The 13,180-nt window shown below is 38.5% G+C and overlaps 1 protein-coding gene across 2 annotated transcripts in view; it reads left to right on the top strand.

Moving 5' to 3' along the window:
• Positions 1-11,265, top strand: part of ETV1 (ETS variant transcription factor 1) — a 90,557-nt gene extending 79,292 nt beyond the window's left edge. For both annotated transcript variants that reach the window (XM_015887491.3, XM_025164479.2), the window contains 3 exons: positions 1,335-1,504; positions 4,456-4,557; positions 7,172-11,265. In XM_015887491.3, coding sequence (XP_015742977.1) covers positions 1,335-1,504; positions 4,456-4,557; positions 7,172-7,393 — 494 coding nt within the window. In that variant the 3' untranslated portion in view covers positions 7,394-11,265. The remainder of the gene's footprint in view (positions 1-1,334; positions 1,505-4,455; positions 4,558-7,171) is intronic.
• The last annotated feature ends 1,915 nt before the right edge of the window (positions 11,266-13,180 follow it).

Here is a 13,180-nt window from a genome sequence, read left to right as displayed (position 1 = left end):
TTTGGTCATTTCTGAGGAACAAAAATCACCCCCTCCCAAAACGAGAATCCAGCAAAAAGCAGTGCTCTCAAAAGGCCAATGCCTACAATGAGAAGACTGCACTGTTTTCCTGTAGTATGGTGTCAAAAAAAATCAAGGTGGCCATGACCACATGACTGAAGTCACACTCCTTTCATGTGTGTTTTTCATGTGACACATGTAAAAAATGTGATGTAGTTTGATTAAATTGTTATCTTGACTTCCCCCTCCCCCCAAAGATGTTCCTGGAAACATTGACTATCTTTTATATACTTAATAATCCAATTTTCAGCCCTAAATTTATTTAGAAGACTCTAGTTAATAACATTGACTCATTGATAGTTAAGACAGATAAGGATGTGAATGTTGTCTAAATTAGTTTTCTTTTCATCTACATGGTGATGAGGAATCCACTATCAACAGATTAAATCAAATGCAGATTTAATTGTAATATGATTTTTTAAAAATGTTCAGTCCTTTATATCAGGGAGATTATACAATTTAAAAAAATTTAATTATATATTTTTTTAAAATAATTGCATTAATCATTAGGTGAACAAAAATATAATTTCACTTATGAACTTTTTAGCTGACAATTTTATATTCTATTTAGTGAGATTATTTTTAAAATCATGTGTTTAGCATTTTATTGGTTCTGGTAGAAAAAAAAACCATTTTAGATTACCTTTGAGCTTTGGTTTGGTGTATAAGTGTACACTTTCACAACCGATATAGTGCTTTTCAGAAGAACTGTGAATGCATAGCTAAGCATTCATGTTAAACATGAATCCACCTTATAAGCAAGCCTAATACGCCAAAAAGGAACTGATCTATCCATAGGACTTGCATATCCATACATAAAACTCCTGTTAAATCTTATTCAAATATTGTTAAAATTTCTTGTAGTAGAATTTGCAGGCAATATGGGAAGACACATACACTTCTTTTCCAAATAAGGGATTGTATCAAGTATTGTACAAGTATTGTCCTTCAGATAGCAAAGTGGGTATGGAACAGGTTATGCTTTTCCAGAGCTGGATCTTGCATAACATTTGCTAGCTACCTTCATATGGATTGACTCTGGTATAAGTAAATGAGATTGCATTAAGAGAGTCTGTAATTAGCCATTTTCTGAAGAATTATAATGGGCTAAGTTGTCCCAAAGTCAATAATAGCAGCCTATACATCCTTTCCTTTCCTTTCTTCTCCTCTCCTCTTGCTACAACAGCATCTATTTTTTCTTTGTTGGTGTTAAATTTACACAAGGTTTGGTCCAATGAACTGAACCGAACCAACCCACATTTTCTTTTGCATAGGTGACATTAAACAGGAGCCAGGAATGTACCGTGAAGGCCCCACATACCAGCGGCGTGGTTCCCTTCAGCTGTGGCAGTTTTTGGTAGCCCTTCTTGATGATCCATCAAACTCTCACTTCATTGCTTGGACTGGCCGAGGCATGGAGTTCAAGCTGATTGAACCAGAAGAGGTGAGCGGCGCGCTCCTGTATTGCATCTCTGCACTTTAACAACATTGTTACAATTCTTCGTTCTTTTTCTTTCTATATTTTCTTATAAAACTCAAAGTAGTGTTGAGAGGTGCTTATCCATAGTGCACCTATGAGATGCTTAAACATAACATTTAAGATTCTGGTCATTGCTGTTATACAGGTGTGGCTCCATTATAACGAAAGCTTGTAAGAATTGAGTGCATTGGACATGCAGTCCATCTAATCTGCATTATGCCACCCATTCTCAGCCCAACACCACACAGGATTGTTTATTGTGAAGAAAATAGGAGAGAGCGCTATGTACATCACAATGAGTTCCTGGAAGAAAAGTGCAATATAAATCCAATAAATAATCTTTCCCTTTACCAACAAGGGTGACAAATGCATCAGGATCAGATGTCTCTATTATACACATTTATACCCATAACCATTCAGCTTGCCTAAAATTCCATTCACACAGTTTCAAGCATGTTATAATCTTGAGATTCATTTTCCACTATGCCAAAGAATCTAATTCTACCACAGATCTTAATATCTGAATTGAGCCTATGTATCTTCTCTTTTTTTAACCCTTCTCTTTTTTTAACCCCCACCTGACCCCCCAACCCTTTTCTGTCTGTATGTCTATTTTCACTTGATCTGTGATTCTCCACACATTTCAGTGATCACACACACACCCTTTCATATGAAAAGAAGCCATGTTTGGATTTTCAGGTTCTCTTGTATACTGAAAGCATAAAATCCCCAAATTATCTACACACACACACACCAAATGTACACATATACTATTTTGCTTGAATTCCACTTCTACCTCTCCCTTCTTTTTACCCAAACCCTTATTTATATGATGAGGAGACCTGACATCATGTCTGTAGTAACTTCAAAACTGCTGTACAAAAAGAACCTTTCTGTAGAGATCTCGGCACCTGTGAAATCAGCTCAGAGGATTTTGGTTGCCCAGTTCCTTGGGAAATACAGTTTCTTTGATTATCTTCAAATTTGTTGCAATGGTATTTTTTAGAATAGCAGAAATATTTTTGGCCATTCCCAGAATTTGACATTTTGAGAGAGGAGTAGAAGAATTGTTAGAAAGGGCTAGGGTTGCTGCTTGAACTTCAGAGGAGAATCATATTGTGTTTGGAACAAGCTTAAGAATTGTGATCCTGAAAAGTATGGTTGAGGTTTGCTTAAGTTCAGAAAAATGAGGAAAAGATACTGGGTGGAAACCAAAATAGATAAATGAAGACTGACCATCTTCTGTGGCCCTGGAATGCCTACTGCTAGGCAAAGGAAGAATATGGAGGAATGGTATGATACAATTAGGAAGCGTATATGGCTGCCTGGATTGGCCCTCTGAATAGGACATCCCTAGGAACATTCTGATGTTGATCCAGTTGCACCCTAAAATAGTGTCCATATTTGAACTTGTAGCATACACAGTACATTAGAAAAGGTTTCATTTATTTTTTAAATATTTAGGTAGCATTTTTCTTTGAAAAATATTGCTAACATTTTTCTTTCATTCTTGTTTTCATCAGTTTATTTTTCTTTTCAGTTATGTATTTTTTTACATTATGCCTTTACATTTTGAAAAACTAAACACGTTTGTTTGTTTGTTTGTTTGTTTGTTTGAACAATTTATATGGCCACCTATCTCACAAACCAAAAAAAAAGTGTTTTTGGGAGGCCACTAGGATTCAAAACAACTGTTTAACAAATCAACTGAATACCCAAAGTCACAAATACACACCCAACTCAGAAAAGACAACATTAATTAGCAGAGCTCACCTAACCATCCAGTCCAAATGCCTGGGGGAACAGCAAGGCCTTTAATGCCTTACAGGGTTAGAGCCATCTAGGTCTCTGGAGGTGTGCTGTTCCATAAGGCGGGCACTGCCACAGAGAAGGCACAACTCTAGAGTTCAACATGATGACATTGTTTAATGGAAGGAACCTGCAGCATGCCCTCTTTGCTAGATCTGGTGGGGCAAGGAGAGATGATGGGAGACAGGCAGTTTCACAAATAGCCTGGCGCTATGCCATATAGGGCTTTATTGATTACACCCTTTGAATTGCACCTGAAAGCCCATTGGGAGCAAGTACAACTCACAGAGCACTGGTGTTCTATGGACACAACCAGAAATGCCCCAAACTGCATAGACTACTGCATTCTGGACCAGCTACAGCTTCTGTACCTCCCCATGCTGAGTTAAAGATGGAAATTCTCTGGATCAGGGGCCTTAAAACCCACAGCCACTCAGTCTTGCCAGGGTTGAGCTGAAACCTGCTCTTTGCCATCCAAACTCCCAGTCTCTAGGCACTGGGAAAAAACCTTGACAGTATCACTGAGTTGGCCCAGGGCAGGGATGCACCACTGAGTATCATTACCGCCCCCCCCCCCATGATGATACTATACCCCATGTCAACAGATGACATCACCCAGCAGTTTCATGTAAATTAGTGTTTCTCAACCTCAGCAACATGCTGGCTGGGGAATTCTGGCAGTTGAAGTCCACACATCTTAAAGTTGCTGAGGTTGAGAAACACTAATGTAGATGTTATGGAGAGACTGTAGCTCATAGGCACTCTACAAAGCAGAGGCCTCTCCCCCCATCACCAACTAGAACTGGCCCTGGAGAAAGGAAGAGAAGCACCACAAAGCCTGCCTTCCAATCCTCGAAGCCAGCCCAAAATGAGTGATGGTATCAAAGACCACTGAGACATCAAGGGGTACTAGGATGGATGTACTGTGCCATCACAAGCCCACCAAAGGTCATTGAACAGTGCAATCAGTGCCATCTCAGTACTATGGCCAGGCCTAAATCCTGATGGGAAGGGGTCAGATAGAGCCAGCTTTTATAAAATGAAGCATTTTATATAACCAGTTTTATAAAATTTAACAGATTGGTGCTAATCTTTCTTGGTGACAGGTGGCACGTCGCTGGGGGATTCAAAAAAACAGACCAGCCATGAACTATGATAAACTTAGCCGTTCACTTCGCTATTACTATGAGAAGGGAATCATGCAAAAGGTGAGTAATTCAATACTGTTTTATATTTCAGTGGAATATTGCATACTAATTTTTAAACTGGTGTATAAATTCAAGTGTTTCCAAAGTGCATTATCCTAAATGGCTTTTGACCAATATAAGGAAGTGCATTAAGTATCTAGGTTTTGATTTCCTTATGAAACCCTTCTCCCCAGCCTATTACTTCAAGATCCAGGGGTTCATGCATAGAGTTTGAACTTTGAACCTTGATGGAAATTGAAAAGTTGTATTGGGGTTTGAGTCCATTTTGTAAATCCTTTCACACCATTAACAGATTGACCTGCCTTTGTTCATTGTTTCTCCTTTCCTCCCACAAGCTCATGTCAGGAAAAATACAACCCTTTTACAAACCATGTTTTTAACTTCTTTCTAAACCTTTGAAGGAGCAAAAGTGAGGCAGTCTACAGTATTTTCTTTAAAAGTTTCAGAAACTAGATAGAAAACTATCCTTGATTATGAGGAACTTTATATATGTATGTGTGTGTATATAGAGATACATACATACATACGTAATGATGAGTTGGTTCAGGTTTTTTTCTGTCTTCATTTTGGCACTGCAGCTAACTGAAGGTGTACTGTATGTGTCATTCTCATCGCATTGTCATTTTATTTTAAACCGCCCAGAGTCATTCAGTGAGATGGGTGGTAACAAATTCGATATATAAACAAATGAATGAATGAATGAATGAATGAATGAATGAATGAATGAATGAATGAATGAATAATCAATCCCTGAGGTTAACACCACTGAGAAAGAGATCAGGAGACTTTGAGCTTCAATATGTTGCCAGATGATGATGGCCAGAATCATCCATTAGCTATGCCATCTATAACCCTAGAAGATGTAGTTCTCTAATATCTGAAGAGCCGTAGGTCCCTGCCTTGAGATGAAGAGATACAGTGATTGGCATAAGGTTATTTGAGTTCAGTAGCTAGTTGGGGATTTCAGTTTTGTTTTCCCACTTTAAGCCAATATTCAGACCAACAATCAGAATAACTCTAGAAGAATGTTCAGTGTTCGGTATATCTATTCTTTTTCTTAATTCAAACATAAATGTGCTGTCTTAAAGCCAACCCTACTCACAGCTGTTGGAAATAATCTTTATAAAGACTAATAAAAAACCATGAGCAGGCATTTGCTCAGGAGGGGAAATAAATCCAAAATCTTATGAAAGTAGTATTTCATTAGTCCAGCAGTAAATTTGTGAATTAACAGGGCAGCTTTTGAGCTTCCAAGAATGCTTTATCAGATAAGATTATTAAAAATACTCCCTCCGAGACTGAAGGGGGGGGGGGCGGATAGGAAAAGATGTGGTTCATACACCATGTTAGCATCAGATTGACACCTTTGAGTGTTGAAGTTGTGTGAAGGCACACTAAACAGACCTCATAATGAAAAAAAAAAAGCATGTTACTTTCCTCCAAGAACTCTCCCAAAAATTACTGGGATGAAAAAGCAGACTGTCATTGAATGAAACTCAAACTGCCTGTTACAGTTACTTAGGGAAAAGTAGCCATAATAAAACCCATGCAGGGTAATGAGAGTTCTGCCACTTTGCTGAAGGCAGGCACAAAAAAACAGGTGGGGATCGAAAGCCATCAGTTTTTTTTTATATTTGTCTCAAATGACCACTGCCTCTCCTTTCTGAACTCTTCTGAAAATAACATCTCGACGGAGTCCATTATCAACCTGTTTTCTTAAAGATGGATGTTTTTCTGATCAGGTTTAGTCACTCTTCACATCAGAATAGCCTGATGGTATATAAATAGTCAAAGCTTCCAGTGCACTTTTCATCCATCATAAAATAGAAACACAGAAAACTCAACCCCATTTGGTCTAAATAGCCATGAACAACTAAGACAACATCAGCTGATGTGATGCAGTCTAACCTCATTTGCTTCAAGGAAGATTTGGCTCAAGAAAAGGATTGGAACTTTTAAAAAATCTATACTGGAAATTAATTAGACTGTCCTTGGCCTGTCTAATGTTATGGACACTTGCCTGACATTGTGGGTTTGGATGTGGAGTGACCCAGCTCCTCCCTTGCCCCTCTTCTTTTCCTGCATTGTGACAGTAGAAGCTTGTTGAGACATAGGTTTGGATTGTTCAATCTATTTTTCAAATTAAAACAGTAATGCAATTTTGAAAGAATCCCCTATGTTGGGATTCTTTTTAAATTTGTTCCATGAAACCCTAGGGTTTTGCAAGAAGTTGATAGGATTCCATGACAGACTAAGAGCAAAAAAAAAAAGAAAGTTCCCTCAGACTCAGACAGTTTTTTATCACTAGAGCTTTGCATCTTCATCAAGGATTCCAGGATTTTTTTTTTTTTTTAAAGAAGGTTCCACAGGCTGAAAAAGTTTGAAAATCCCTATTCTATGTGATCACTTCTTTAAAACATCTTCCATGCCATTCATTGTCATCTAACTACTCTAATTTTTGCACTGTTTTCCTTGTGCATCCTATTTTCCATGTTCCGGATGCACAAAAGATCCCTTTGGTGCCTGTGTATGGCTGCGAAAGAAAACTGCACTTCTGCCTCTTACAGCCTTTCTCTCTTTTCCACCCTTCTCCTTCTTTAACATTGCTCCTAAGGTTGCTGGAGAGAGATACGTGTACAAGTTTGTTTGTGACCCTGAAGCCCTCTTCTCCATGGCCTTTCCGGATAACCAGCGTCCCCTGCTGAAAACTGACGTGGAACGTCATATCAATGAAGAGGACACTGTCCCTCTGTCCCACTTTGATGAGAGCATGGTCTACATGCAAGAAGGAGGCTGCTGTAATACCCACCCTTATAATGAAGGCTATGTATATTAACTGGAGTGACAGTAAAGAAGCCCCTTCCTCATCCCAAGCTTCTCCTCTTTCATGAGACCAAGAGAAAAGCTGAACTCCCTTCAGTTGGTTTTATAAGAAAAAGAATAATAATAATAATAAATGTAAAAAGAATAAAATAGTACTATAAAGGGGCTTCTCCTGTTGTATTACTCCTGTAGTCTGACATGGACAGTGCACTTTATTTGAAAGGGGAAGTTTAGAATCTAATAGTTTATTCTTTGGGACAAAAAGACAAGGGTGGAAAATACAGGTTTTAAGTACAACAAAGCTGTATCATGTCTGTTTTTTGTTTCTTACTTGGTTAAAAATAATGTACATGTTCTCTAAGTATCCATAGTACAGTTAATTCTAGATGTAATCAATAACCATTTGTACACTACTTGGGGAATTATCTGTCCTGACACTCTCCCTTCTCTCCCGTTTTCACTACAGTCTAGCCATTTTTTTCCTCTTTTTTATTTTGAGACAGACATTATTTACCTCTTACAAAGACTGAACTTGCGCATTCAGAATGTGTGCTCTACCACTGAGCTAGGGACCAATAATAGATGCTGGATTTGAGAAGAACTAGGACCAGATTTTTGATTTTGTTCCTTAAAAGATAGGATTTATTTTTATTTTACCCCTTAAAAACATTCTTACGTGTCTTACACGCTGCCTTGATTCTGTTCATGAGTCATTAAGGAAGGCATTCACTGTGGGCCGAAGAGCACAGATCCTGGTTTGTGAGTGTAAATTGCAGGTTTATAGCTTAGCTTCTGGTATCTGGTGCCATCTTGTTATGCAAGTACAACCCATTTAATCATTTTCAACCTTTCAGTGTCCACCCGAGTGTAGTAATTACTTGTACTGAACCATTCTGCATATTCTTTTAACTTTAAGTACAGGACTGTGATCACAAAGGGTAAGACAGAATGCTGTCCTTCCACTTTCTTTGATCCATAAATAAGTTATTTAATCAATATGAATTAACTGTACTAGTTCTCATATCTCATTATGCTGTTTCAAACCACAGCAGTTTCTCCTTGAGCAAAATATCCAATACACAAATAGGTACTTTAGTAATTTTTAGACACGGTACCCATTAATATGCATTTAAGCCTTTATACTGCTGTGTTATGTTGATAAGCATATATACATACTAGCTAATGCTATTGCTTCTGCTGCTGTCTTTATTCCTGTAATACTCTCTTTGCTGAATTTACTATGCTCATTTATAAGCATTGCTGTAACTACAGGTAGCATTCAGGACAAAATAGATGACTTGAACCTTTTACTGCTTAGAAAAATAGCTTATGCCATAGCTGTGCTGTAAGCAGCTTTTATGCGCATTGAGACATGGATAGGAGGCTCCAGCTTGCTAAAGAGGAGCTCTGCTGAAACTTTTATAACGCTCCATGGAGCAGAGACTTATCCATAATATCAAAAATACAGTTTTTTGTTTTTGTTTTTGTTTTTTTGGGCTGTATAACGTTGTAGTGCTGGCACTGATGCTTATCAATTTTGTTAGGGACACTAATTGTAAATGTGATCAGGTATGTTTGGCAAACCCTTTAAAAGTTGCTTTTAATTTGGGGGAAAGGCAATGTTGAAAGGAAGACAAAGACCTTATTCTACAGATAAATGTAAAAGAATAATTTAATATTTAAGAAGTCCTTTCCTTCTATGTTAACTTTTTGCATTAGAACGGGAAATAGGAAGCATATTTGAACAGAGGAGTTTGAAGAGTGGCTTTTCAAACCAGTTCTCTTCCCAACATCCCATCCCAGTACTCACACACATGCTTTGCCCAGAAGCCATCAACTCTGAAAGAGAGAAAGGGGGGATAGGAGTCCATAATCATTAGCTACAAAAATAATGTTTCATTGTAAATGACATGATATCAGAGATGCCTGGATGTGGTGATTTACTTTGCACTCAGTGTTGGTCAGGAACCCTGTAAAGCTATCAATGATTTATAATGCAATTCATTTCAAAATGAGTATTAACCACTATAAACCACAGTTCTAACAAAGCACATTGGGTATGCATCTATTTCACCCTAAAAGCATTAAGAGAGTTTCATGTGTGCATGTTAAAAACTCCATGGCATGTTAACCTTACAGAAATCTCTGCAAAACGCCCTTTGCCTTATCCCTGCTGCTGCCCAATGGCATCATTTCTCTAGCTGGCTAAAGAATTTGTTTTTTGAAAACCACCATTAGGGTAGAATCAATGGTTTTAACCATTATGCCTTGACCTCCCCTAGACTTCCTGCTTCACCTGACCTAAAAATGGGAGGTTAGCATGTTGCAGAGTGCCAGCTTCCAGCATAATCTTTGTCTTCAATCGCAGTTCTGCTTTTATTAAAAAATAAAATAAATTAAAAAAAAAAACAGGTGGGGAATGTCCACTTGCCCAGGAAAAATATACATAGCTAAATGAGGTGGTAGAAGTCCTGGGAGTCTAAACCTATTTGCCTTCTGGTAGATCAGTGATTTCTGTCTGGCTGCATCCACCATGGCAGCCATTTTGTGAATAGGCATGCTTTCCCATGACAGTCCTTTTCTGAATGAGGCACTTAAAATTCCAAATGTGTCCCCTAGTCTAACAACATGGGTGTCTTTGGCTGGGGTCAAAATCTGTAAAGTGGCAGGCGCAGCATCAGAACTGAAGCCCCACCTCTTATGTATGTGTGTGCAACATTGGTACAGGTACAAAAGGGTGGGGCTTTGATCGTGATGCCACACCAGCCATCTTACCGATTTCGACCCCCTCAGTGTCTAAAACAGTGTTTCTCAACCTTGGCAGCTTGAAGGTGTGTGAACTTCAACTCCAAGAATTCCCTAGCCAGCAAGGCTGGCTAAGGAATTCTGGGAGTTGAAGTCCATACATCTCCAAGAGGCCAAGGTTGAGAAACACTGGTCTAAAATAAGGCTTCCCCTTGCCTTAACTCCTAATTTAGGGTTGCTGCTCAGATGCATGCTTGCTTCTAACAAGGTGCATTTAATAAACTGGCTGTGAAGCAGAAGAGATGACAAAGTACACATGCTAAGAGTCATGACAAGGATAAGCAAGTGTCCTTACTAGAAACCTGGACATATTCTGCTTAATGATAATTGGGTTTTCATTCTTTCAGCCACCACCAAAGCGTGTTGAGGTGACTCGGGAGGTCAAGTTTTTCTCTCCACCCAGTACCCCTCTTACTGCAAAACGTTAATTCACCTACCCTTATTGAGAGCCCAGAGGGCAGCATCTGATTGGACCTGGAGTTATCAGTCTTCTGCTGTCAGTTCACAGGATAATTGAATGCACCTTCAATCTCCTGCATCATATTTGCATTTTTTTAATGGGCGGGGATCTACAGAACATGTCACCTAATAGCAAAAAATAAAAAAAATAAAATCCAGACTGCGGGTGTTTGCCCTGAAAAGCATGGATTAATCCAGGTTTAGAGAGCCACTTTTTAACTGAAATAGAGCCCCAATATATGGCCCCCTTAAATGAAAAGTTCTGCGATTGCTTTTTGGTCATAGTTTTATTGCAAGGAACAGTTCTTTCAAGAGAAAATATTTATTAGGTGAATGGGGTAGTTTAAAAAAGAAAGCCTGATACTGAGTCAAATGTCTTAATATTTTTAAAGAATTATATATACTGTATATGGTAGTGATTCACTGAACAAAAAGAGATAATTCCCAGGGGGAAAAATGGTATAAAAAGTTGTTATCTTGAATTGATGGACCCTTTTGAAACTGTACCTTTCAAAGAAAAGAGTTTATTTTAAGTTCTGTTTTTATTCCACATTTTTCCAGGTAGATTAATAAATCTGGCAGCTGATTTCTGAAAGATGGTTGTTTGAATTTCTAATGATTTTATTTTTATTCATTCAAGATAACTAAAAGGTTTGCTGGAGCAAAGCAAAGATGTCTGCATCTAGAACACCATAGCAAGCAACTATCACAATTTTTTGTGTAGCATTTGCTGCTAAAAATCTCCAAATGAAGACAAAGAAGAAAGTTTTTTAAAAAGAAGAAAACTTGTTTGTTTGAGCAATCACAACAGGTCAATCTGGTCAATCTTACTTGGAAACGCAGTACAACAGTATTTCAAATTCTGGACGTGTACCTCTCTCCCCACTCATGGTGTGTGGTGGCCTCATCACATATACTTGTTGCCTTCTCCATGTCTGGTCCAAAGCATTCTAGGCTGTGAATTTCTGAGGTCTGGCCTTTCCCTTTCCTTCAGTCTTTTCCCTATGCACACAATTCTCATAAACAGCTACTCACCCAGTGTTGTTCAGGGGAGACTAGATAGGGAAATTCCATCTGAGTTCAAAATCTGCCACCATAATCTCTTGTAATGGTATGTGGGAATGACCTTGGAAGACAGGAGGAAGAACCACAGTCTAGACAACAGTCTGATAAACTAAATTTGAATCTGAAGGAGAAGGGGTGGTGAAACCATCTCAGAAGGGAGCCTCCCTAGTTTTCGGGAGAGTAAAAGCGAAGAGAGGGGGGAACTTTCAGACTTGCAAGAAACTGTTAATGGAACCTTACAATAAAGGTAGAGCTAGTACTCTTGGTTGCGCTTCTTGTCTGGACTACCTCACAAGGCTGACATCTCTGGCTGACAGCATGGAAATCATAATGGACAGGATGGTTGGTTCATTATAATGATGGGGATGGGTGAAAAGGATATTAGGGCAGCTACATACAGCATTTTGTATACATCTTCCCTTCTAAAATATGGAGTCCCACCCCTGCTCCCAGACATAAGGAAAAACAAGCAGTAGATGGATTTGAATTGCCTGAGTATATTCTCAGGGGAACAAATGCAAAAAAATACTAGAATATTAAACTTACAGACTCTAAATGTCAACCCTTGGTTACATGTGATACAGATCTGCCTTAGTGAGATTTACACTTGAATCTATATTTTTGACTCATTCACTGGAAGATGAGGACCACCTTAATTAACCCTGAGTGTCAATGTTTTAACCGAGAAGGAAAGGAATAGTGAAGCCAGACAGTTGTGTTCACCAATCACCACGTTTGATAGGATTTTCCCAGTTTTTCTGGAATATGCTCATTGTAAATTAGTTTCAGCTATTATATAATGCAGGGAAATTGTCTGGTGGTGTGTGTCCTGTTTTACTGGGGACTAAAGTCTATCTGAACATCCTCTAGTTCAGGAATATCTGGTTCAAATTCAGTTTAAGGATAAAATATTTTAAGCCAATGGCAAGTGAAATTGTAAAATATTTGGAAAGTAATAGGTTATCTGCTCTTGAGGTAGAAAATGGGCCTTGAAGTTGCCCATCAATAGTTAGCACACCAGTTAAATAGTTTTCTTCACTATATTGAGATATTCTTTATTCCTTTAAAAAGATAGCAATTATTTCTAAATTGGCTCTTATGGAAGCCTGTACCTCTAGGATTGGGAATCTAACCTTCCAGGCATCACTGAATCACAGTTCCCAGCATCTGTCACTTCTGGCCATGATGGGGCCGACAGGAACTGGTGAGAACTGTGGATCAGGGGTACCTGACAAGCCATAGTTTCTCGTCTTCAGTATTGTTTGTTGTTGTTTGGCAAAGTATTCCCCTTTTTATGGCCATATACAATAGGCTCCTATATAAAATATGTTGAATTTACAATACATTTTTGTTTTTTAACTGACTCAGTCTTTGCCCCCTTTGTTTTTGCAGTGTGTGTGTGTGTGTGTGTTGGGAGTTGCCCATTTATTTTCCTGCTATTTACGGTCGTTCAGTATATACTGTTCCTAAC

This window comes from Python bivittatus, unplaced genomic scaffold (genome assembly GCF_059951505.1).
Source record: "Python bivittatus isolate LINGU-HERP-01145 unplaced genomic scaffold, Pbiv_v1 ctg000610_np1212, whole genome shotgun sequence".
NCBI lineage: Eukaryota > Metazoa > Chordata > Lepidosauria > Squamata > Pythonidae > Python > Python bivittatus.
The sequence above is the reverse complement of the archived record's forward strand: the minus strand, read 5'-3'. Positions and strand labels throughout refer to the sequence as shown.